This window comes from Haliotis rubra, unplaced genomic scaffold (assembly GCF_003918875.1).
Source record: "Haliotis rubra isolate DU_JTF1 unplaced genomic scaffold, ASM391887v1 Scf568, whole genome shotgun sequence".
NCBI lineage: Eukaryota > Metazoa > Mollusca > Gastropoda > Lepetellida > Haliotidae > Haliotis > Haliotis rubra.
Genome location: NW_025767266.1, coordinates 159,178 through 186,485, shown reverse-complemented (window position 1 = coordinate 186,485; position 27,308 = coordinate 159,178). Strand labels below are relative to the sequence as shown.

The 27,308-nt window shown below is 42.6% G+C and overlaps 2 protein-coding genes across 2 annotated transcripts; one reads left to right on the top strand and one right to left on the bottom strand.

Moving 5' to 3' along the window:
* Nucleotides 1-1,021: 1,021 nt before the first annotated feature.
* Nucleotides 1,022-18,474, bottom strand: LOC124254204 (potassium voltage-gated channel protein Shaw-like). Its single transcript, XM_046688097.1, has 3 exons — nucleotides 18,364-18,474; nucleotides 8,808-10,279; nucleotides 1,022-3,590 (listed from the first exon to the last, which is right to left on the bottom strand). Exons 2-3 carry the CDS (start codon nucleotides 9,378-9,380, stop codon nucleotides 2,526-2,528), a joined length of 1,638 nt encoding a protein of 545 aa, XP_046544053.1. The 5' UTR covers nucleotides 9,381-10,279; nucleotides 18,364-18,474; the 3' UTR covers nucleotides 1,022-2,525.
* Nucleotides 18,475-18,581: 107 nt separating this feature from the next.
* LOC124254206 lies at nucleotides 18,582-25,550 on the top strand. Its single transcript, XM_046688098.1, has 2 exons — nucleotides 18,582-18,652; nucleotides 22,551-25,550. The coding sequence occupies exon 2, from the start codon at nucleotides 22,706-22,708 to the stop codon at nucleotides 24,044-24,046; it is 1,341 nt and encodes a 446-aa protein (XP_046544054.1). The 5' UTR covers nucleotides 18,582-18,652; nucleotides 22,551-22,705; the 3' UTR covers nucleotides 24,047-25,550.
* Nucleotides 25,551-27,308: the final 1,758 nt, after the last annotated feature.

Below are 27,308 nucleotides of genomic sequence, written 5' to 3'. Positions count from 1 at the left end.
TGCCTAAAGAGGGGTTACCATATTATTATTTATTCAGTTTTAAATGGATACAATTTCAAATTATAAATCTACGTTTAAGTAAAGTTGTGAATTTTTGTGATCCTTAGCAAAGTGTGAGTAGTATATTTACCGTTACTGTGACAGAATTGTGATTATATCGTTGCCCGGATGATATCACTATAAACATTAAATACAAAATCGGTCAATAACAGTTGATCGAATTATATTATTGTTCATTTTATTGTAGCTAAGGCGAACAAACGACTTGATTTTGATTGTGTTTATCACCCTCTGAGCAGAGTTGCTCCCCTTGGCGTGCAAGGAACATTTGAGTGAGTGAGTTTAGTTTTACGCCGCTTTTAGCAATATTCCCAAAGGAACATATGATCTTAGTTTAGAATCCCTGTTCCATATCCGGGGCGGTGGGGGTAGCCTAGTGGTTATAGTGTTCGCTCGTCACGCTGAAGAACCGGGTTCGATTCCCCACATGGGTACAATGTGTGAAGCCCATTTCTGGTGTCCCCCGCAGTGATGTTGCTGGAATATTGCCAGGGTATGAAACTCCCAAAAATTTCAGCCAGACCACAGGGCTGGTTAGATGTAGGACTTGTCAGCCTGACCAAAACTTACCTGCCCGCAAAATATCTTCATATACATGTCTAAACCCGACCGTCGGGCAGGTGAATTTGAGAATCTGGCAGTCCGTGTTGAAAATACACCGTCCCGGGCGGTCGGTCAGGCAAGTATTTTGAACGCTGATATTGCTAAAAGCGGCGGCAGACTAAACACATTCACTCACTCATTTGCCCTACCGATCTGGTGTATGTGTACCTGACTTCCACCATACAGCACATAGACCGCACGCACACACACGCGCACGCACACCGCAAGATATAGAAGTGTTACTATCTAAAACAGCATCTGTCTGACTATGTTAACTAATATATTACAGGAAATGAATTTAGAACGTGAATACAAGACGTTGTTATCCAAAAATAGTTTCATGTATACAACAAATGACTCAAAAGTTCAATCATCGCTGTTTATTTGGCAGTTTAGTACACACAGTAAGTCAGTAAAAAATTCTTCTGGAAAATCCGTACAAAAGTAAACATCTGTACGAAATGCATAGATTTTGTGTGGTTTGTGTAAGAATTTAATCTGGTCCACGAATGCACCGACACACATGTAATTGCATATCAAATCTGAAAATGTAGCAATTCATCTAAAACATCTTCCATGAAAACTTACATGCAGATTCATGGTTGCATGTCATAATATCCCAGTCACATAGATCGGTGCTCATGATGTCTACCACTGGTCCAGTCTCGATCATATAAAACAGAACTTTAGTCACGACCATTGATTCTCCACGTTGACTAAATTAATAAGGAGACAGTGTCTGTATGTTCTCAAATATGTCACACCAGTGGTCAATCCGGGAATAAATATTTAATATACAATACCAGTTGCTCTCTCTCTGTCTCTCTCTCTGTCTCTCTCTCTCTCTCTCTCTCTCTCTCTCTCCATGTACAACAGAGACAGATACGACGTTACCACTAAATGCATTACGTTATCAATTACGTCACTCCTCAATACAATGACGTCATCAATTACGTCACTCCTCAATACAATGACGTCGTCAGTTACAAAGTCACTCCTCAATACAATGACGTCATCAATTACGACGTCACCCTACAATACAATGACGTCATAGTGAAAGCATCAATGTCAACCAACTTGCTAACACACTTTGAACAGAACAATTTCCAGGATTTGTTTGTCTGATGAAATGTCAGCATACAAGGCTGATGTGGAGACATTCCCAAATCAGACGCATCAGTAAAAATAAAACAACGTCCGGTGCAATTCTATTTTCTACTTGTACACAACTGACGTGCCTTTGCATGTTTTCGTGATGGGTGGGACCAGAAAGGAGGTTAGGCTCACCTTTCAGCGAACAGCTTGTATGAGCACTATTTCATAGTGATTTAGAGCACATGTTCATGATATCGTCCGAAAAATATTGTCAACACAGCTTGTAGTCAGAAATCCCATATGGATGGGATCTTCTTCTCTTTTGTTAGCAATGGTCATATTAAGGCACTCTTTCTGAAATAGACTTGAATGAACTACTATGCTGTCGAGTGATGCTTATCGTAGTGTCTTGCAGCTATTGCCAATTATTGTTCTAGAGCGCCAGGCAATATGACAATACATGAGTACGGAGGAATGACTTCATGAATGAGTTGGGTTTTATGCCCTTTTCGCCAATATTCCAGCAATACCCCGACGGCAGACTCCAGAAATAGGTTTCACGCATTGTACCCATGTGGGGAATCGAACCCGGGTCTCCAGCGTGACGAGCTAACGTTTTAACCACACTGCCCCAGGAATATGGAAGCGAACTGGGTCTTCGTGTGACGTTTGTGAACGGGCAAGGGGGGCAGGATCGCCTCGCCTTCCTTAATGCCTGACGTTTAGGTCACTTGTTTGTGGTTCCTAAGAAATGTTTTGCGCCTTAATCAGTTTTGTGGGCTGTTCCCGTTGGAATTTTTCATCAGGAGGTCTGTTTCCTCTCTAGGAGTTGAAACCGGTGAAGAAGATTCTGAACAATCTTCCTCCAGCTTCTTTGTGAGCCGCCTGGAAGCATCATCCGCCATGGAGGCTAACCGAGAGCCGACACCATCATCTTTGGGCTGAAACTTGGACCGGATTGCGAGGTTGAACAAGCTGGGTCTCCGTCTTTTGGCTTCAGCTTCAAGCTGCTTCTGTCTCCTCATCCTCTTTTGTTCTCGCACCAGTGCCGACTGGGTGTGGTGATAATACATGACGAAATTGTTGACAAGGATGGGTACAGTGAACCCAATCATGAGTAACCCGGACACGGCCGTCACTGATCCCACGAGGTAACCTAGATTGGTCACAGGAAACATGTCGCCATATCCGACCGTTGTCATGGTGATAAGCGCCCACCAGAACCCGTGGGGGATGCTGGTAAACGTGCTCCTGTCGTCGGCAAAGTAGATGAGGGAAGAATACACAAGCATCCCTACGAACAAGAACAACAGCATGAGAAGCAGCTCTCTTAAACTCGCCTTGAGGGTGTAGAACAGGATCCATAAACCTGGAATGTGACGCATGAGGCGGAAAATACGGAAGATCCTTGTGATGCGCAGGACCGGAAGTACGTCGAGTGTGTCACGTGAGTAGTAGTTTGAAGTAGACAGACGATACAATATCTCGACGATATCCGGGATCAGAGCTACGATGTCGATTACTGTCATTGGTAGAATGAAAAAACTTCCCTTCTTTGGGGAAAACACAAGTTTTATAATGAACTCGAGCAGGAAATATACTGTACACACGACATCGATGATGAATAAAGATGGATGGATCTGAACTTCCGGTTTACTGACCCCGTCGGCCTTAGTGTTTGCGACACCGGCTGAAGAGGTGTTGTCGGTGGTACTGGCGTTGTTGATGGCGCTGGAGTTTGGGAAAACGTAAGTCTGGAAACTTTTGTGTGTTTCTGCGCAGAATGAAAATATGGAGAGGACCACAAACAGCATCGAAACAGCGCCGATAACCTGGAACATATAGAACGTTAGATGCTTAAAGAGTGAGTGAGTGAGTTTAGCTCACCTATCAACAGACTTTCAGAAATGACTACATTCTCATCGTTTTTTCGTAATACGTAATATTTATTGTAACGAAAGGTATTGTTATCTATAATACATAAGAAATTTCATACAGATAAGAGAAAAAAGGAAAACACCCAAATTAGCCCATGTATCTCATAATACATAATAATCAACTACACTAATCGTTAAGTTGTTTTATGCCGCACAGATCTTGATTTCCAGCTATATGGCGGCGATCTGTAAATAATCGAGTCTGGACCAGACAATCCAGTGATCAACAGCATGAGCATCGATGTACGCAATTGGGAACCGATGACATGTGTCAGCGAGCCTGACCACCCGACTAACAAAAGATACAGTAGATATCGAGTGAGTGAGCTAGTTTAGTTTTACGCCGCACTCAGGAATATTCCAGCTATATGGCGGCCGCCTGTAAATAATGTAAGTATGTATGTATGTATGTATGTATGTATGTATGTATGTATGTATGTATGTATGTATGTATGTATGTATGTGTGTGTGTGTGTGTGTAGAGAGAGAGATGAGATGAGAGAGAGAGAGAGAGAGAGAGAGAGAGAGAGAGAGAGAGAGAGAGAGAGAGAGAGAGAGAGAGAGAGAGAGCACAGCGATCAGTCACGATCAGTTCATCACTATCAAAGATTGAAGCGTATTTGATAGGAGTAGGGGCTGGTATTTCTACACCTCCACAAGATGATAACAGAAAACTATGAAGAGGTGTCAAATTTGGTTTAAATATCTAAGCTATTGTAAACATTATGAATGTTTGTGTTCCTTAGCAAAGTGTGAGTAGTATATATTATTTCACCTTCAAGGTGAACGACACATACATATCTTATCGTGATGGAAAATTATGTAAAAGGATACTACTCATACTTTGCTAAGGATCACAAAAATTCTATACTTAAACGTAGATTGAGCATTGACATGTGTCAACCAAGTCAGCAAGTCTGATCAACCGATCCCGATTCTAACCCGGATCTTCACGAGTGAGTGAGTGAGTGAGTGAGTGAGTGAGGTTTTACGCCACTTTCAGCAATATTCCTGCAATATCACGGCGAGGGATACCAGAAATGGGCTTTACACATTAATTGTACCCATGTGGAAACGAATCCGGGTCTTCGGCGTGACGAGCGACCGCTTTAACCACCAGGCTACCCACCGCCCCGCCAGGGTAGTAGCTATGGCAACGTTGAATTATGTGGAAAGGGAATTACATGTGACACATTCACGTCATGTGTTACTTAATATTCAAGCCTTTTGTTACCGGTCGATAATTTCCTCGAAGTTTATATGATCTGACAGTTATTCAAAATCTGTTACATGGTTTACTGTTTCGTTTGGTCTGAGTACATAAGTACCTGTTCATGTATTCGCAAAATTGTAACACACTCATTTGGCTGATGTTATATAAACCTAGGTCAAGCAGTTATTGTATGTACCCAAGATTAAGAGACCCTCTGAGACCACACAGCCTTTAATGGTAATCTAAATAATTGGTTGCCAATTACAGTGCAGGTGTTCTTACAGGTTAAGGTGGATATGGGGAACGAAGGAGGGGGGAACGAAGGAGGGGGGAACGAAGGAGGGGGAACGAAGGAATCGTTTGTTCCCGAATACTGACAGCTTGAATGATATAGCAACAAAACGCGAGTGAGTGAGTGAGTATGGTGTATCGACGTTTTTAGCAATATTCCAACAATATCGATATCACGGCAGGGGGACACCAGAAATGGACTTCACACATTGTACCTATGTGGGGAAACGAACCCGGATCTTCAGCATGACGAGCGGACGCTTTGACCACTATCCTACCTCATCGCCCCCTGTTCGATATACCCGCAGTTCGTTATATGCATATGGACTAAAATATAGAGCAATGGCGGGCCCAAGTTCGGTATAAGCGTGTTCGTTATAAAATAAACTTAAATTACAAATGTTGTCGATGTGAAAGGAATTTGATTCTCGACTGCATGAACGTAAAGGCGGTGAGGTGAGGTGAGGTGAAATTGGGTTTTACGTCGTGCTCGAGAATATTTCCCTCATATGACGACGTGCATGCGTGTGTATGTGTATGTGCAGCTGCTTGTACTAGCCCACACTTAAGCTGGCTTTATAGTGCTAGCCCACTGAGATACCATGCCGCAGTGAAGCATGAACATCCAACTCAGACACATTATACTGACTCCGAGCCGACCAGTCCTTGTTGTACCCATTAATGCCGAGCGCCAGGCAGGGACCAACAAGTACCATATTTTAACGTCTTTTGGTATGACGCGGTCGGGGATCGAACCCGCGACCTTCCGCTCTCCGGGCGGACGCTCTTACCACTACACCACGGAGGCGGTCTGAACGTAAAGGCAGTTTAAACTAATTCTGTGAGTAAATGTCAACTGCCCTGTTCACAGTATTTTGGTTTTATTTAAAATCTAAACCAGTGAAGGTCCGGGCTAGAATATTGATCTTCAGAAACCCATGCTTATCGTAAGAGGTGACTAACGGGATCGGGTGGTCAGGCTCGGTGACTTGGTTGACACATGTCATCGGTTCCCAATTGCTCAGATCGATGCTCCTGCTGTTGATCACTGGATTTTCTGGGCCAGACTCGATTATATACAGACCGCCTCCATATAGCGTGAATATTGTTGAGTGTGGCGTTAAAACTAAACTCACTCACTCATTTAAAAATTATGATGGGTTTAGAATGACATCATATCAACCTATGATATGGATATAAAATGTCGACACCAGACAATTATCATTGTCAAATACTAGGGCTGCGCAATATAACCGGTTTACCGGTATTTACCGGTTCAGACATGAAAACGATACGTATTGCGATACGCTGATCGGAAACCGGAATTTTGACTTGCATTCGGAAAACTTCGTAACACTCGGAAATCTTCAGATATGTCCTTGTTTCATATAATTCGTCACCACTCGCCCCTTTCCGTAACGCTTTTCGGCTTGTCCCGGAATATCGCTGAGTTGGTCACGCGAAAAATATTACTAGTAGTCACATTTTTATTTCATCGTGATTAAAGTTGTTATTAAAGCTTAATCAAGCCTAGTGATTTTCTTGTGATTGCTCTATAAATCAAGAATTAACTCGATTATAAGTGTTTTGTTTAAAAATACTTCATGCAATATATTGCAATCCATATCGCAATACATGCTTTCGCATCGCAATATATCGCAATTTGAATATTATCTGCAAAACCCATCCCTATCAAATACGCGAAGAAACACATTCAGTTGGGCGTAAAAATACAAAATAGTGATAAAAATACTATGGATTATTTAAATCATGTATACATGGCAAGGGATAAGCATCACCACACTCAAAACGATACTCTCTGATGATCTAAACTCTCTCGTCTCTCTCTCTCCAGTTCAACTGTCCATGTGAAATGGAGTATGTATCTTTGTTAGGGGCTGGGGAGCTTGGGTAGCCTAGTGGTTAAAGTGTCCACTCGTCAAGCCGAAAACCCGGGTTCGAAACACCACCAGAATTACATATAATTACATAATTACATGAAGCATATTTCTGGTGTCCCCCGCCGTGATATTGGCGGAATATTGCTATAAGCGGCGTAAAACCATACTCACTCACTCATATTTCCTCCCTCAAGGTGGAGTCTCTGTAACCTGGATATATGGACAATACTGCGTGGTGACGTCATTCAAGCGCCCAAACCCTGATCATAAAGACTCCATTGTACGACAGTATCAGTTACCTGCCATCACGTCAATAGATACACGATCAAGAAACCGATCCAAACATCAGTCTTGATTTAATGTCCTATAAAGTATGTCCATGGTGTCCGGTGATGATTAATGTTCAGTGTTATATTTGTTCTTAATTTCTGCATTCAGTTACCATGGTGATATGTCAGCTTGATGCGGGAGGAAAGAAAACAGAAAATGATGCATGTCTTAGTGAGTGAGTGAGTTTAGTTTTACGCGGCACTCAGCAATATTCCAGCCATATGGCGGCGGTCTGTAAATAATCGAGTCTGGACCAGATCATCCAGTGATCACACCGATCTACGCAATTAGGATACGATGACACGTGTCAACCAATCCGCTAGTCCACCCGATTCCGATCCCGTTAGTCGCCAATCCCGTTAGTCCACCCGATCCCGATCCCGTTAGTAGCAAATCCCGTTAGTCCACCCGATCCCGATCCCGTTAGTCGCCAATCCCGTTAGTCCACCCGATCCCGATCCCGTTAGTCGCCAATCCCGTTAGTCCACCCGATCCCGATCCCGTTAGTCGCCAATCCCGTTAGTCCACCCGATCCCGATCCCGTTAGTCGCCAATCCCGGTAGTCCACCCGATCCCGATCCCGTTAGTCGCCAATCCCGCTAGTCCACCCGATCCCGATCCCGTTAGTCGCCTTTTACGACAATTATGGGTTACTGAAGATCAATCCTAACCCGGATCTTCACGGGTTGCATGTCATAGATGCTTACAACCGTGAGACCACAAACACGGGTGTGGTGCAGGCAAACCTAGAAACGTAACCGTAGCCAGTCGGGATTCAAACCCACGGTCATAGGTTTCAGGCGTACCAAAAGGAGATTGAGTTTCAAGTAAATCTACTGGGGTTAAACTCAAAGTTTATATTTTCTGTTCCGCCGAAGACCGCTCTTGAAATAAACTTAATACATCTCTAGACATGTCATTCACCTTGTGTCAAGAAAACAGAATTTGCGCATTTGCCGCATTTGAATTTGTTAAAATTTAAAAAATGTGGAGCTTGAGGGATTTGAAAAAAAGTCTCGGAAGTATAAACATGAATGTGTGCACAGTTACGTTTGACTGTTTGTATACTGGGAAGATGTAACGGTTTAACTTGACGACTCTTATCCTGTCACTGACCGCAAAGTAGATCATGATGAATTGCTTTATCAGTAACTGCTAAAGGAAGACATCGCGCGGTACTCGAAGGCTTGCAGACCTACTGTAACACGTGACCTGTACCTTATGTGTCATGGAGTCTGAACAGCGAGGGACATTGCTTATAATACAATCAATGTATTGTCTGGTCGAGGCTTGATTATTAACAGGCAACAGTCACGTAGCAAGAATATTTCTAAGGGTGCCTTTGAACAACAAATAAACAAATTGTATAGTATTTACCCAAGCCCATCCAGAAGCTCGTGGGTTGTTCATGAGAGTCCATCCACGCTGGCAGAACCCTTTCCACGGCGTCGTGGGATTCTTGTTGTTCTCGTCAACGTGCCCCAACGCCCCCTTCCGGTTCTTCTCCAACTTCCTCAGCGCCTCCAACGTCGTTGTCCACGAGTTGTAGTTCGTCCAGCAACACTCCTCAATCTCATCCTCCTCCACGCCCCAAAACGCCAGCTCATTCTTAATGGAAGCTCCACACAGCCAGGCAGGGAGGTGCAGCTCCCCCGTACGGAGGTAGTTCAATATCGCCTTGAAAACGTCAGGCTCACGGTCGAAGAAGTAATCTTTCCTATCCTCCCTGTAATGCTTCTTCAGAAAGTCCTCATCCGCTAGAGGACTGAAAGGAAGACGGTTTAAGGTGGATCTGTATGTTTCGAACTGGGACCCACCAACATTGAAGATGATTGTTTCATTGGAAGTTCCAACGTTGATGGTAATCTTTTTGTTGCCTTTGTTAATCCTAGCTCCTGGCATTAAAGCATGCAGGACATGTTCGGTGTCTTTGTCCCTCATTCTAAACATATTGGAATCTATTTCAAATATCCACTTCTGTGAAAACGACCACTTTGTGAAACGTCACCAGCTTGCTTGATGTGCAGTGTGCACGGCCTGATATCGTTGCTGCAGCGCACCTGTTGGGGCGTCCCATACTAACCTGTGTCAATTCATACTCATAAGAGTGACATAAACATCAAATACTACGGTTCAAAAATACCATACACGGATGGTAAAGAAAGAGTTGTCCAAGGTTAGTCAGAGAGTGTTACTGAGGGCGAGCTCAGAGACGTGTCGTGAAGCACACACAGAAATAGAAACTTGATGTAGCAATACAGAGGGACACAATGAACCGCCTAATAACCGAAACGAACTTATTCGACGGATCACAATTATAAAAGCCTCCTATTGCCTACTTGAGATGAAGGTAAATTCATTCATGGCCTTCAGACTTTGTCCTTCATAAATTAACATGTCCGTAAAGTTATAGCGTATTGTTCGTTCACATCGTGATGGCACACATTAACACAGATCCATGTTCGTTGAGTCGTAAAGGTACGTAGTCACTTTATGAGCCCATTCGTCTATGCTGGGCCGGGATATATGTACAAAATCAAAACCTTTATCGAGAGTCTATGCATACACAGACACAGACAAACACGCGTGAAGTCCCGACCGTCAATCCACGCGTACGTTTCTGATAAATATTATGTTGAAACGATGACGGTGACCTGAGGTCATACGTCAACTATCCCAGCGTGACACCATGGGTGGTGGCTGATTCCCACAGCAGTCGGAGAAGAAAGGAGACGGTGGCCCAGAGGAAATGGCTGTTGTATTATAGAGTCATCCACGGTCTTTAACCTCGACGTCTCACGCTTCACCAGTTTCAGAACAGACACACAGGACACTGTGGTTTCAGCCACCTGAAAGAAGAAAGTTGAATTGTTAACAAACGTACGTTTCACTGACTGCTCTAAACAACCACCCCGGCTCTGTATTTGTTTTCAAAAATAATTGAATTTTGATAATTTTAGTGACAGTGTAGGAGGCCCAAATGACATTCCCTAATACGCACAAGAGCCCCACCCAAAGCCCCTCAACCAGATCAACACCCCCACCCCTACATCCCCCAATGTGGCTTTATACATGTGATGCTCTGTCATGTGCAATCTTTCATAAACTGTTTGCATATACAGTGGGTGAGTGAGTTTAGTTTTACGCCGCACTCAGCAATATTGCAGGTATATGGCGGCGGTCTGTAAATAATCGAGTTTGGACCAGACAATCCAGTGATCAACAGCATGAACATCGATGTACGCAATTGGGAACCGATGACATGTGTCAACCAAGCCAGCGAGCCTGACCACCCGATCCTGTTAGTCGCCTCTTACGACAAGCATGGGTTACTGAAGGCACATTCTAACCTAGACCTTCACGGGTTTGCATATACAGACTAACATGCAGACATGGATGCTCGTTGTGTAATATATATATATATACTATGCCCGTGGTCAAGTTGATAGAGTGTCTACCTTGAGGCGGAGGTCGACGGTTCGATTTCCCACCGCGTCACATTATTTATTATTATAAGATATTTATATAGCGCACATATCCACGCAAGTAGTGCATGCTCAAGGCGCTGGTATTTTTTTCCTCGATCATTGGATGTCAATCTCAATGGCACCTAGTATTATCAATCTGAACTTCCTGGGGAGTATACAACTCTTGCTGCCACTAGGTGCACCGAGTTATTGTGGCTTTCTCATCCTAACGAGGTACCCATTCACAGTTGGGTGGACTGGAACACATAGTCACAGTACTTTGCCCAAGTTTACCGCACGTTGCTGTATCCTCACCTAAGTCTTTGCACGTATTCATGTGGCCACCATCTGGTCATATACCAACGGATTCGTGGGTTCTTTTAAGTGCACAGGGTTGTGTACTGTACACTAGGGGTTGTGACAACACGGAAAGAGTCTGCACACAAAGTTGACTCCAAGGTTTTTACACCCGGTCATAACCATAACCAGCTCGCCCACCGCGCCCCCGCGTCACATCAAAACAAACCGAAGATCCAGGTTAAAACCGATCTTCAGCAACGATATCCTTAGTGTCAAAGGAGGCGACTAACGGGGCTAGGAATTCAGGCTCATTGACTTGGTTGACACATGCCATCGTATCCCATTTGTATAGTTCGGTGCTCATGATGTCAGTCACTGGATCGTCTATCTATTTACAGACTTTCGTTATACAGCAGGAATATTAACCGGACAACATACAAACACACCAATCACGGTAAACGATGGTACTTGTTATCACCCTGCCTGGTTCTCGGCACTGACGGGATAAACCCGTGAAGATCCGGGTTAGAATTGATCTTCAGTAACCCATGCTTGTCGTAAGAGGCAACTAACGAGATCGGGGTGGTCAGGCTCGCTGACTTGGTTGACACATGTCATCGGTTCCCAGTTGTGCAGATCGATTTTCATGCTGTTGATCACTGGATTGTCTTGTCCAGATTCGATTATTTACAGCCCGAGGCCATAAAGCAGGAATATTGCTGGGTGCGACGTAAAACTCAACTCACTCACTCATTGACGGGATTAAATAAAGACTAAGGGTCCTGAGTGAGTACACCATGTTTCGTATTAAACTGCGTCATCTCAGTCGTCTCGCCTCATAGAACCAGCAGTATGTTTATCAGATTTTACTTCAACCGATTACCATTGCATTCACGCATCTCTGAGTAGCAGGTGCACCCAAGTGCAGGCAGCCGCTGTCTTGCAATACTTACGGAAGGTTGACGACATAACGACATAAAGACTCGAATGCGTTGATCCCTGACCAAGAATGCATATTTTGGAAGCGTTTGAACAATCTACCCTGATTCTGGACACTGTCGACCCGTGAAGATCCGGGTTAGGATATGGATCTTCAGTAACCCATGCTTGTCGTAAGAGGCGACTAACGGGATCGGGTGGTCAGGCTCGCTGACTTGGTTGACATATGTCATCGGTTCCCAATTGCGCAGATCGATGCTCATGCTGTTGATCACTGGATTGTCTGGTCCAGGCTCGATTATTTACAGACCGCTGCCATATAGCTGGCATATTGGTGAGTGCGGAGTAAAACTAAACTCACTCACTCACTCTGGACACTGTCCCAGATACTTCGACAACGACAGTTTATTTTACACTCTTCACAGATTATTTTGATATTGTAGACTCCACAGCTAATTGATGAAGGTTGGTGGGGAAGCCAAGTGGTTAAAGCGTTCGCTCATCATGCCGAAGACCCGGTTTCTTTCTCCACATGGATGCAATGTGTGAAGCCTATTTGAGGTGTCCCCCGTCGTGATACTCTGTGAATATTGCTGGGAGCGTCGTTCAAATCATGCTTACTCACAATGATAAAATCGTTAGGGGTTAACGTCAACAACGTCACTAACGTCCTCATCATTTGTCTCGCACTTCATTGTATCGTGATTGGTCTGCTATTGCTTCTTTCGATCGGCCTCAAACTGAAGCTTTGATGATGACAGGGTGTTGTGTATTTATACGAATAGAACCGTTATATTAAAGACGGGTTAATCGGCATGAGTAGTGTTCAGTAGAAAACACATGTACTGCATACTTAATCACTTACATGCTAACATATGTTATATTTGGGATTACACTTTCTTACTAAAGTACAAATTCTAGTACTTTTGTTGGGTTGAGTCCCATCCGGGATTCGAACCCACACCCTCAGAGTCAGGCATCTAATCGCCAGCACACAAAGTCACATGCTGTTTAGGGTGGTGGAGTAGAACTGTTGTCAAATCGTTCGATAAAATTATACTCACTAACATGCTGTTTCGAATAAATTTCACATTTGAATATATTTTTAAAAACATCGACCCGTCAGCGTTTCGTGGACTCCATGACATCAAACCGTCTTCAACACCTTCAGCTTCTGACGTGCGTTTCAAAAACACATGATTGGCCACGCTCTATTTCCTGCTTTGCATCGGGAACTAAACATCATATGCACCGCCTTTAATGTGACGCGTCTGTGTTGAAGACTGTAACAGGCCATTCAAGCAAATAGCTTCTTCAACCCTTACATTTCTATAGTGATCTGTCAGCAATCTCATAAATATTCAGAGATAACAGAATTTGAATGAAGTGCACATTATACGGTACACCTGGTTCAAGTCAAAGTTGGTTTCAACGATTTGATGTGTTTACAACGAGCGACATGGGGTTCAAAACGCCAACGCTAGATATTATTATTATCATTCAGTCCGGATTATCAGCCAAGTCAGAAAACATTGGGCGTAAAAATATATTGTAATAAAAATTATATCAATGGATTTCTGAAAGTGAGTGAGTGAGTATGGTTTTACGCCGCTTTTAGCGATATTCCAGCAATATCACGGCTTGGGACACAAGAAATGGGCTTCAAACATTGTGCCCATGTGGGAATCGAACCCGGGTCTTCGGCGTGACGAGCGAACGCTTTAACCACTAGGCTACCCCACCACCCTCTCTGAAAAGCACTGATGACACCGGTTGTTATCAAACAGGGAAATGTGGTCCACTCTTCCGGTGGTCGTCTGTTAGGCAGCGGAGGGATAGCGTAGCGTGTTTTTTTCGGGTGAAGAATTGACTTGCCTTTGCATGTCTTTATGACGGCTGCTCAAGTTTTCGCAAACACCTTATGTCATCACTTTTTGACAGTGATACACAAACATGTTCATAATATAGTCGGGCGATGGGGCAGCCTAGTGGTTAAAGCATTCGCTCGTCACGCCGAAGACCCGGGTTCGATTCCCCACACGGGTACAATGTGTGAAGCCCATTTCTGGTGTCCCCCGTCGCGATATTGCTGGAATATTGCTAAAAGCGGCGTAAAACCATACTCACTCACTCATAATATAGTCGGAACTGTACGATCAACTCTGTTTTTAACAGATATATATATATATATATATATATATATATATATATATAAGCATGTGATAATCTTTCTGTTGCTTGTATCATCATAGGAAAGAAGATATAATAAAGACATCCATACAGTTGTCTCCGTTTAGAGATTATAGCCCAACAAACCAAATGAATCGGTTGTAGTTTTAGTTGATAATTTTTCATCCACAACCGTCGTCCACGAATTTCATATTATCTTATCATGCAGAGCTCTAGATGATGTAAGAAAAAGTATACTCCCTAGTTATTTTTGTAATAACCCCCATACTGATAAATTTATTTCCCTTATGAAATCTGACTACCATCCTCTGGTGCGAAAATGTCACGTTTAGCGAAAACTGTATTATCCCTGTTTTAGTTATACATTTATATTATATTCATATGCATATAAGCCACAATGGCACTTTGTATTTATCAAAATATATGTATGTTCTCTGTATCATTTTGTATGATTTATGAGAATAAAAAAAATCCTGAATCCTGAGTCCACGGCGGATTTCCAAAGTAAACCGAAATTCTGTCCTTGGTCTGTTTAATGTGTAAGGAATGTAAACATTCAGCTTATCCGCTCTAACCGTAAGCCCTTTCTGGGCAGGATCCTTAATCCCCAGTGCAGTATATAAATGTCAATTAACATGCATCCTTGCTTGTACGGAAGACCTTGCACCAGACTTTGTAATTCCTCAACCTACAAAACCTGACTAACATGGTCAGTCACGTGAGGAGTGAGTGAGTGAGGTTTTACGCCGCTTTTAGCAATATTCCACCAATATCTGGGGACACCAGAAATGGGCTTCACACTGGTCAACCAGGAGACGGGTACAGGTGTTTCACAGAAGCGGTCGACTTCTTCGGTAAGTCGTTGCGTCAGTAAAGGCCGCCGCATCACCAGCGACTACGCCGACAGTCGTCCTGCCCGTGGGTAAGAATTGGACACTTAGTTGGTTTGTTTGTTGGGGCGGTGGGGTAGACTAATGGTAAAAGCGTTGGCACGTCACGCCGAAGACCCGGGTTCGAATCCCCACATGGGCACAATGTGTGAAGCCCATTTCTGGTGTCCCCCGCCGTGATGTTGCTGGAATATTGCCAAAAGCGGCGTAAAACCATACTCAGTCAGTCAGTGGTTTGTTTGTTATTGAACTCCACACTCAGCAATATTCCAGCTATAAGGCGGCGGTCTGTAAATAATCGAGTCTGGACATGACAATCCAGTGATCAACATCATGAGCATCAATCTACGTAATTGGAATACAATGACAAGTCAGCGAGCCTGACCACCCGATCCCGTTAGTCGCGTCTTACGACAAGCATGGTTTTTCTCACCGAGAACATTGGCCGCCCTGTCCTGGTGTGCTGTCATCAACTTGTACCTTTTAGACCTCGACTATCATCTAGTCTACAAATAGGACATATTTTTTAAAAAACCACCTAGTTTTAGGTGACCTTACATAAGATAATTATAAAGAGCTAAGAGATTTTCTTCATTTCAAAGAGACTCTGAGTAACTGCAGAAACCTACACTTGCCAAATATTATAGACCTACATAGACTTTTTTTGATGGGCATTTTAGAAGTTGAGTTGATGAAGAATAATGACAATTATTATGGATTTACAACTTCTTTTATTCTGTGAAATCACTTGCTTGACAACAACATTAGAATCTATGTCGAAACGTCGCCTCCACAGAATAAAATAAGTTGTATATCCATAATAATTGTCATTATTCTTCTACATAGACTTTGTTGGATATATTTTTCTGGATCTGTATGACAGAATATCCCTTATGCGCACTGCTGCTGTCTTCTCAGATTTCACTAATGGGTTTTTTCTTTCTTCGTCCCGCTGAGCTACCAACCTAGGGCAAACGTGTGCCCTTAGACAATAATATGAGCTTGTGTCAAATGAATAACTACGACAGACAGCGTCTATGTCAGTCTGGCTTTAAATCGGTGCATAAAAATTTGGGTGTAGGACAAGGTTGCGGCATATCTCCGTCTCCTTTAATGTTTACCGCGCACACTTTCAAGAGTTAAAGTTAAGCGAAATCGCCTTCAGCGTCGTTGACACCTGTCACGCGGCTTTCTCGTTGGAGGTCTTCCTTCTGTAAACTCTGTGTTTTTTTAAAACTTTCCCGTTAATCGACTACGCCGGTCGCTTGAAATAAACGGATTCACGTAATTTCATCACTCACGCGGAAGCATAATTATTCTGGAGGAAAATAACATTTGTTTCAAAAATGTATTTAAAAAAAATGAAATTTATTCATGTTTAGATACTGAATTTTCTTAGACCTAGTCGATTATACCATAGCTATTTCATGTCTGTGTGTTTGTGTTCAAGTTTTTAATTTTTCCATTCATATACCGCTAGTTTGTGTTGTACATCCGATAGTTATTCTCAGACGTTAATGCTTCACGTTTATGGATGTAGACTTAATGATGTGGTTATTTTGGTTAAAGGGGCGGTGAGGTAGCCCAGTGGTTAGAGCGTCACGCTGAAGATCCGGGTTCGCCACATGGGTACAATGCGTGACGCCCATTTCTGGTGTCCCCCGCCGTGATATTGCTGGAATATTGCCAGAGCCGGAGTAAGAGTAAAACCATACTCACTCACTCACTCATAATCCTAACCTAAGTTGCTAGTGTATAATTACAAAAATATAAATTTAGTTCACAACATACGTGTACAAAGAAAATGTGATCTTAATCTGCTATAACGACCAAATAATGTTTGTTACGTCACTGAGCTAAATAGTATTGGGGCGGGAAAGGAGGACATATGGGGGTTGTGCTGTGATTGGGGGATATTCATGTCGGGGACATTGCTAGATGTGTTTGCTGTCCCTCATTCAGCACAAAAACATTTATTCTCTGAAACGAGAAGCCGAGATATAGTTTAATATGAGCCACAAAACCCTTTTCACATTCAAATAAAATCTCTGCTGAAAAGAGTCGAGCGGACGATTCTGGCGACATCGTGTGCATGTGTTTATGAATCACTATCTAATAGTATTGATGCCAGGTGTTCGCAACGGGGGGGTGGGGTGGGGTCGGGGTCGGGGTGTATTCACCCTTCCGGTGGCACCCGTCAGAAGCTCAGTCAAAGCGAATTAATTTTTCACCTGAGAAAACAGGAAAATCAGGTACAAGTCAACATAGGGAGTTGCATCAGACATAATTATGTCAGTGTGGCGTCAAATTTGAAAATGTCACCACGTGTGTACACTAAAAACATTTTTCAACCTTTATCGTGACCACGAATTTTGTTACCTTAAATAAACAACTGATATTTGTCATGGCAACCTACACACCCAGCAAAACATTTTTGTTTTAAAATCTGAAGCAAAGGTATTTTTTTCCATTTCCTGAACAAATCCATGCCCACGGAATACTAAATGCACCGTCTCATATCATGGATAGGAATACGACAAGTACCAACCTTCATGTGATAAATCCTTCAACAAATGTAGAGACTCCTCAGCACTATGTGTTTAAGCCTAGCCTGTACATCACAACACCGTGATCCCGTGACGAGGACAAAACCCTTCCCTAAATCTACTCAAGGCAGGAATAAATTGCACACATGTCAGCCATTCAGCTCGTTAGACTTTCAACGGGCGTTGCTTATATCACAAAACATTCCTTTCCCCATGTATGGTCCTTGTTAATGAAACAGGGTCCGTTTCATATAACAGTAACAGCTATTACTCAGTTTGACATTTTCAAAGCTTTTCAATGAGCATGTCATGTTTGATTTATAAGGTAACTCATATGTCATGATGTTTGCCCGTATATACATGTATTATATATACATGCTTTATATAAATAAGGAAAAGGATGTGCTAAATGGAAGGTATATAAAAGCCGATCTCAGATGTTTAACACATTGGTGACAAATGCTGATGTGCTCACGAGGCTATATATATCATAAGAGCAAATCTGGCTTTCAAATGCACGATGGTGCAAAAACTAGTGTATATCTGACATTTTGTGTAAACGTTATTCAACCAGAAATACATAAGTGGATTTATTACTAACCTTTGTTCAGCAAGGGTAACAGTCGGGAGGATTTGTGTCACGTTTCACTAACTTTGTTTTCCGGGAGATGGCTGTGATTTGTCGCCACAGAGAACTTGATTGTAGACGCCCGCACGCTCCTCACAGCTTGTGGTGGTGTACTACAAGGTTATCGCTTTCCTCCCCCTCTATTGCGTCTTTTCCCGCGTAGGCTTAGCGACTCCCATAATCCATTCACGCGCCACATCCCGGAAAGAGAGGCGAGAGACCCTTTAACAAATTCCCCAGGGTAAGACAGATTTGAATGCAGGTATTTTAATTTTAATTGTCACTGAATAGTTGTTTACGTAAAATGTGAACATGAGAGAGGGCATTAGGTACCGCTGGACAAATAACCCCGACTTTCTAAATATACGCAGACCGTAAAGTTGTGATTTAACAATGAGAATTATATGCGTAGTCAGTGTGACTCACTGCAGGGATGAGAGGTAGCATAAGGTTGCTGTTTATGACAAATGGATGAATTTCATTTATTTACAATACGCACAGCTACATCAAAGCAGCCTTTTAGAAACGTTCGACTGGTAAATATATTTCGTGTCAGTACTGGAGTTTTGTGGGTGGTGGTGGGAAAGCCTAATGGTTAAAGCGTTCGCTTGTCACGCCGAAGACCCGGGTTCGATCCACCACCAGAAATTTGTGCAGCCCATTTCTGGTGTCCCCGCCGTGATATTGTTGGAATATTGCTAAAAGTGGCGTAAAATAATACTCACTCACTCACTGGACTTTTGTATACGATGGCATGTATCAGTCAGATCAGCATGGGTTGTTCTGGATTAATTTTAACCCGGATGATAACGGTTCCCTGGATTGCAGTCCCCAGTAGCTCTTTTCGTCCGTATACACACACCTAGCCTTGCTCCAAGGCTGTACTGAATGCTGAGCCCATGTATGTATAGTAAATCTATCCTTTAGAGAGGCAAGTCTAGATCGCCAGTCTGTTAGAGGAATATGTATATTTTGTAGAAATTATCATTGTAACTATCTATTAGAGATTTGTGCAAGTCTAACACCCCCCGATGCGGATGGTTCCTCATTGTTTGGTAAAGATTCGGATGGGTTGGGGTGTGATGTATGGGTTTTTGAAAGAATGACCAGTCCCCTAGGACTTTCGAGTTTACAACATGTGATTCCCGTAATCTGAGCCAATGTGGCATTTAAACTGTTGATCCTGGGTGAGGTGAGGTGAGGTGAGGTGAGGTGAGATGAGGTGAGGTGAGGTGAGGTGAGGTGAGGTGAGGTGAGGTGAAATTGGGTTTCATATGACGACGTGCATGCGTGTGTATGTGCGGCTTCTTGTACTAGCCCAGACTTAAGTTTGTTTTATAGTGTTAGCCCACTAAGATACCATGCTGCAGTGAAGCATGAATACCCCACTCAGACACATTATACTGACTCCGAGCCGACCAGTCCTTGTTGTACCCATAAATGCCGAGCGCCAGGCAGGGACCAACAAGTACCATATTTTAACGTCTTTTTGGTATGACGCGGTCGGGGATCTCCGGGCGGACGCTCTAACCACTACACCACGGAGGCGGTCTGTAGATCCCGGGCTTCTGCAAGGGCGCACTTGAACATCACAAGCGACTAACGGGATCGGGTTGTCCTTTACACGTACTTGGTTGATGCATTTCTTTACCAAATGCGTAGATCGATGCCCAGTATGTCTGAAGTCGTCTGTTCTTGATTCAATTATTTACAAATCACCTTCATAAAGCCGAGAGAATGTGGGGGTAGCGGTTGTTACAACGTTCGCTCGTCACGATAAAGAGCTGAGTTCGCACATGGGTATAATGTGTGAAGCCCGTTTCTGGTGTCCCCTGACATGATCTTGCTTGAATATTGCTAAAAGCGGCGTAAAACTAAATTCACTCATAAACTGGAATATTGCAGTGAGCTAAGAAGAACAAAGGGTGAGTGAGTGAGTTTAGTTTTAAGCCGCACTCAGCAATATTACAGCTATATGGCGGCGGTCTGTAAATAATCGAGTCTGGACCAGACAGTCCAGTGATCAACAGCATGAGCATCGATCTGCGCAACTGGGAACCGATGACATGTGTCAGCCAAGTCAGCGAGCCTGACCACCCGATCCCGTTAGTCGCCTCTTACGACAAGCATAGTCGCCTTTGTAGCAAGCATGGGTTGCTGAAGACCTATTCTACCCCGGATCTTCACGGGTCAGAAGTTGGTATTCGAGTAGAGCCATTCAGCAGGGCTGTAACGATGCATCGAACTATCGATGGAATGCAATTGTTGAGTCTCCGATTTTAATTAATCGATGGTGGAAACGAAAAACTATCGATGCATCGATAGTATGTGTGATTATCGATAGTTTAGCAATTGCTTCCATTGATAAATGCGCAGCGCAAAATATAGGAAGTACCAGATTGTTTGGGTGCAGACTTGCAGCTTCATTGAGTTTATGTTTTAACTGTTTACTTGATCTGGATTTCAAGTTTCTTGTCAGTTATTAAAAGAGACTGAAACTACTAGCAACTTGTTTTTATCGCATATAAACTATACATTCATTTGGGAAATAACTTCAAATGAGACATTTCAAGGAGGAAAGCAAAAAACAATTGCAAGAGGATTGCAATAGTTGGTCGCAATAGACTATCGCTATCGTAAAAGTTGTTTTCACCTCAATAGTCACCCCTACTAATCAGTGGATAATTAGGAGATAAACATACTGTGTTGGAAAATCAGAGGTACGTTTATCTCCATTCTACAATAACCGGGTTATTAAGATTAAAAAAAACCATACACACTGTGTTGGAAAATCAGAGGTATATAACGTGATTATATACCTCTGAATGACTTTGATTAACCAATCACAATCCAGTATTTATTGAAGTCATGGTAGAATCGTGACTGGAGTGTTTTATTTGACTGTAACGTTCATATATTTTAAGACCCAACTACGCTTTTCCTGGTGAGATACTGAATGCGGATATGCTATGAAGGCCTATGTAATGTATATGTTTGGGAGTTAACGTGCAAATACTCACAGATGCAAGTATCAACAGTTATGATAATATAATAATAGTCCATTTATCATGCGCAATTCTCCATGCACAATGCATGCTCGAAGCGCCAAAACAATCTGATTATTAATCCAAGCTGCCTGTGAAGAGCTAGAAGGTTAATGGTTACATGACTTTTCCCACCGGGTACCCATTTTCTGCTGGGTGAACAGAGGCAATTTTGAACAAAGTCATTCACCCATACCTACTCTACTCACATGCATATCACGTAAGAGGCGACTAACGGGATCGGGTGGTCAGGCTCGCTGACTTGGTTGACACATGTCATCGGTTCCCAATTGCGCAGATCGATGCTCATGCTGTTGATAACTGGATTGTCTGGTCCAGACTAGATTATTTACAGACCGCCGCTATATAGCTGGAATATTGCTGAGTGTGGCGTAAAGCTAAACTCACTCACTCACTATCCACGCCCTTATTCCCTTTGTGTGAACATTAACCCGTGATGTGAGTCACTAGATTGTCAGACTGTCGTCACATAGCAGATATATTGGCCAGTGCAACAAACAAACTGATCAAAACACGTTAAACGATGGTACTTGTTGTCACCCTCCCTGCCTGGTACTCGGCACTGACGGGATAAACCCGGGAAGATGCGAATTGATCTTCAGTAACCCATGCTTGTCGTAAGAGGCGACTAACGGGATCGGGTGGTCAGGCTCGCTGACTTGGTTGACACATGTCATCGGTTCCCAATTGCGTAGATCGATGCTCATGCTGTTGATCATTGGATTGTCTAGACAGGCTAGATTATTAAAGACATATAGCTGGAATATTGCGGAGGTAAACAATAAACAACATCAACCTCCTAGACGTGGAGGCCGAGTCAACAGGTACTGTTTTTACCCAGAGTTAGTTACGATAGTCAAGTCCTCGTTTGCACTCAAGTTGCATATATTTTTAATACCTCTGACTGACATGTCTAAATCACGTGACATGTTGCCGTTCACATTGGGTTGTTCGGAAATCTATGAACACACATTATTTATTTATAAACTATTCAATTCTCACTCTTATTGTTGTGAGAGATTTATGTACAGTTAATCTAAATATGGCCATAAATGTATTGGCATTCCTTCACGAGGTAGTAGTTATCTTTTCCAGATATTCTGGTCTACAGATAACAGGATATATTGGACGCAACTATTGTCAAAGCATCCATATGACATTTACGTCGGTTTATGATTGACTGAAGACTACACGTGTCTTCTCAGTGTGAACTACTGCTACAGTAAAGTTCCATCAGAGAAGCAAGAAGCATGGACTATATATTTCTGGTCTTCTTGGTTCATGGTGTCCAATGTATCAACACAAGTCAATGGACTGCTGTATCCAGGCACAGAGTTGACACTTTGGGTGGCTTCTGGAATAGCTCAAGTTTAACCTTAATCGAGTGTGTCTATATGTGCTTACACTCACAGGGGTGCAAGGCAGTAGCTACTAAATCAACTACCAAACCAAGAGAAAGACTGTGTGTGTTTCGGAAGCATGGGTCTCTCCAAGGCGACAACATCATGTTCCTGAATCGTACCAATGATCCAGAACCAAATCCAGAAGAGTTTCTCCTCTATGAACCACGACACACCATCACCATCATGTCGAAGAATCCCCTCTCAACGGACATCATCAACAAAGTGCCACCTAGCAGAAATAGCAACAGCTTTGAGGGACTGCCACCTGAAGGACATCCAGTTGCCCAAAGAAAAAACGCCAAACAGAACAGTGCCGTCATATCAAATCCTTTGGATTCACTTGCTAGCAAAAAGGGGCTCGGAAAAACAGAGCAAGATCTTAAGATAAGCCTATCTGGTTTGATTGTAATTCAGCAATACAATAGATCTAGACGAAGAGCATTGTATACTTTCGATGTTGAGACGTGGACATTTCTTCAGCACAGAATGGATGTGAAGGGTACGATCATTAAGGTTGTGTTTGATCTCAAGAAGAACGTGATATATCGGGTGGAGTGTGGCAGTTCCAGTAGAGCCAGCACACTGAAATCAACATCACTGACGACACTTGCGGAGAGGCGCCTGTTTGATCTACCAACAAGAAATGTGGATCTTAATGTGCAAGATAATGGTCTGTACGTGGTAACTAAAACTCGCACGGGAAGCATTCTGATAAAAAAAGAATTGGTCTACATGGGAAAGAATGATAAGACACTTTTCACCTTTCCCCATAATATCAATGTTGACCATATGCAATCCGTTAAGGTGGACCCTATTCGAAACAAGGTCTACTGGTTAATATTGTCCCGAAGAAAGGTACTGTTGTATGTGACTGACTTCAGCAGTGAAACTAAACCGGTTCACATTGTGCTGAAAACAAGGAATGCGTACTTGTACCTATCTACTGAGCTGTACTGGGCTGATGACCAAGGTGTATGTTCAGTTGCCGACTTCAAAAAGGGCATTTCAAAGCATGTTACACGATGTGGATTTCATGTGAACTCAGTATCCACAGTTGGGAGATACAACGGCTATTGGTATCTGACCTGCTATAGTAAGAAAGGGACCAGGATCCGTATCTATGATGGTGAAATGAAACTAATGAAAGAACTGCAAGTGAAGTTTAAAGGTATTGTTGTATCTGAATAGTGGACCGACGTCGATTCTAGCATCGATCACGAAAATGCTGTCATAATGTAGTGACAATGTTACGTCAATGTTCTCGAACTGTCATCAATGTCAGCATTTCACAACTTCTGTGTTGTACAATCCAGAGTCTTCTTTCTAAACAGATTTCAAAGAACATTCGCAAACAAATTGTTTGATCTTGGTTTCTATATTAAAGCTTTGAAAACGTTCCATGACATTTCCAAATCTAACGCAACAAACTTGTGATATCCGATGTATTTCCTTATTTTGACGTGTACCATCTGTTTCAGTTTGTTTATGAGATCAAATGACTTTCCTTTGCATGTTCAAAACATATGTACACATGGGACTTCATTAAGCACACCCGTGTTTTAGAACACCAGTGATATGAACAAAAGGTGTCAGAACTTTCATACTTCTAGAAGGACTGTAATGCCTGATTTTCTGATAGAAGATTGAACGAACATTTTGTACAGGTTGGACCCTTGCTTGCAAACGACGATGTCAGATCAGGGCTCTTTGCCATGATGTATCGCTGGCCAATAAGATTTCCCAATACAGTCACCAATGTCAACTGAGTCAAGGGAGATGCATCCTCACACCATAACAGAGCCTCCACCAACGGGACCAGTAAGATAAATGTTCCTCGGCACACATGCAGCATTAATGCGCTTACACACTCTCAACGACCATCTTTAACACCATGGACAAATGGATCCGTGTCCTGGTGCGAAGATTCCAGCGCCGTCGATTGAAACACCACTGCAGACAGTGCCTTTGATGTTCATGAGTCAGAGTTGGACGCCTGTTGAGTGGGACCTCAAACCAAGAGCATTGAGACGGTTACTCACGGTCTTAGTTGACATACGTCTACTGGGCACCGAGAGTTGTTTCAAACAGTGCTCGTTACGAAGGGTTCACGACTCGGACGAGATTGCGATCTTCGACTGGAGTAGGTCTTCCTGGCATTGGTCAATCCTTGACAGTGTCTGTTTTGCTGGTGTTTCCGGATAAGTCTACTGAGTGGCAGAGACTAGGCTGACGCCCAATAGCCTTGAATGGCATGCCACCCATCTCAGTTCCAATGACAGTCCTCTTCTCGCCATGTTAATATCTATGGGTGAGTGAGTGAGTTTAGCAATATTCCATCAATATCAAAGCGGGGACACCAGACATTGTATGGATGGAACGGATGGCATATTCACAAGTTTTAAACCCTCGAACGGCCAGACAGATCTTCATGATATGAGCGAGTGGCATGCTTCACATTCAGATGGGCTGCGTTTTGGCAAATTATTTCAAACTGAAACATTGTTTCTTATGACCTGAAATGTGTTACTGAACAGTCGCATCATTACCATCATCGATAGCTGGATCATTATGATGAACATCGCTATGATGAAATGCATTAGGGGGTGCTTAATTAAGTTCCATGTGTATAGATCGATGTTCATGATATCAATCTCTGCTATTCTATTACACACAGACCGCCACTGTATTGTTAGTAAAGGTAAAGGTTATTAACTTAGGTTAATACCCCAAAATGTGTGTTTGTCAATCAACAATGATACCTGAGCTAATTCCTGTTTACAGCTCTTGAACCAACCGCGTTTTCTCAATGAATTGTAGAATTAAACAAGACTTATCTGAAAGTTGAAGTTTGACTCTAATTCCACCGAACTATGACGTAGGGATTACGTGAGATGTGCGCATGCGCATAACCATCGGTCTTTAGATAGAACATGTGTTCTGTAACACATGGGGTTGGTGTGGTGGGCACGTAATCCCTACGTCATAGCTCGGTGGAATTAGAGTCAAACTTCAACTTACAGGTAAGTCTTTGTTTAACTCTACAATTCCACCTCACAAATCTGTTTACGGGATTCCGTGAGGTATTTAGAGTCAGGACACATTTTCTTCCGTATAAGGTTTAAGGTAAAACAGAGAAAAAACAACATCACAGCCATAAGTGTGTCCACTCTATTGCATTCATTCAACATGTTCAGCAAAACATTCTATATCACAAACAATCTTCTCCTGGTAATATTACTGTTGGTAGTAATTTACACAATGTCATTCAAAGAAGTAGGCTAACTATAATGATAAAATTCTCTTATATAAACTTGCATGTGTATCCGACAATGGTAAAAACATGTAAGTCAGACATAAAGTGAACCACGTGTAATCATGGTAGTCATGGTAACATTTATTAGATTACTAATAAGCAGGGTAAGCATCAAACATGTCAAATAATACGATCACTGGCGGCAACAGTCTACTAATCTAGACAAGATATTTACTTGTCCATAGTCCCAATGGCAGACGCCAAAATAGTTTCACTAAAAACTGTCTCTTCAGTCCCGCCGTGATATTGCTGGAATATTGCTAAAAGCGGCGTAAAACTAAACTCAGTCAGTGTCTTCAGTCACTGGTTTATCATAGAACTTTCGAAACACACAGTCTCTCTTCCAGCCTGCTGTGTTTGTAAAGGCACTTTTTGTATGACACTCTGCTTGTTGTGGCGGAACGAACACTGTGAGGCTTAAATATGCTCATATTTATGCCAGCACCAGTAAGTACAATTTTGAACCATCTTGAAATTGTACCTTTAGTTACTTTTTGATGAGGTTTTTGATATGATATGAATAAGGCAGTTTCCCCATTCCTTATACTGTCAGTCAGTCTTAAGTTCTGCCTCAATGTTCTAACTACACAAAGGGCAGGGTCAGAATATCCTGCCAGTCAGTTCTCTCTGATGATGTTGTGGTCTTGATTGCTTCAACAAGTCCCCAAATCTTATCTTAACTGAATTATCACAAATATCCAAATTCTGAATGTCCATCAATTGTAATGACTGCAACCTCTGGCCTGTTAACACCAATAGTAGAGTCACAAGTTTGAAAGTTGTTAACTTAGATCTTCACCTATAGTCATGTTTCTTAAGTACTGTAGAACTATGCTACTGTCCCATCTCCCATTATATCTTGGCAAAGCTGGGCGCAAATTGAACACACCTCTCATGAAGTGCACTACTCTAGGGTGCTGTCCCAATGGAGTAACACCAACATTCACCAGTGATGACAAGGCAGACCTAGCACTGTTAATTGCAGAGTAAGACAATCCTTCATGATATAATTCTGCTAAGAAATCCAAACAACTATTCAAAGATGGTGACATGGGATTAACATGTTTCTTAGTGCAAAATGACAACCATTTTTTGAAATAACTCCCATATTGTTTGTGTGTCGAATTTCTCCATGAA

Coding starts and splice junctions, on each gene's coding strand:
- LOC124254204 (XM_046688097.1), bottom strand. CDS start 9,380: ATGTTTAGAATGAGGGACAAAGACACCGAACATGTCCTGCATGCTTTA. Junction 3,591..8,807: donor GAGCTTCTGGATGGGCTTGG/GTAAATACTATA, acceptor TATATGTTCCAG/GTTATCGGCGCTGTTTCGAT.
- LOC124254206 (XM_046688098.1), top strand. CDS start 22,706: ATGGACTATATATTTCTGGTCTTCTTGGTTCATGGTGTCCAATGTATC.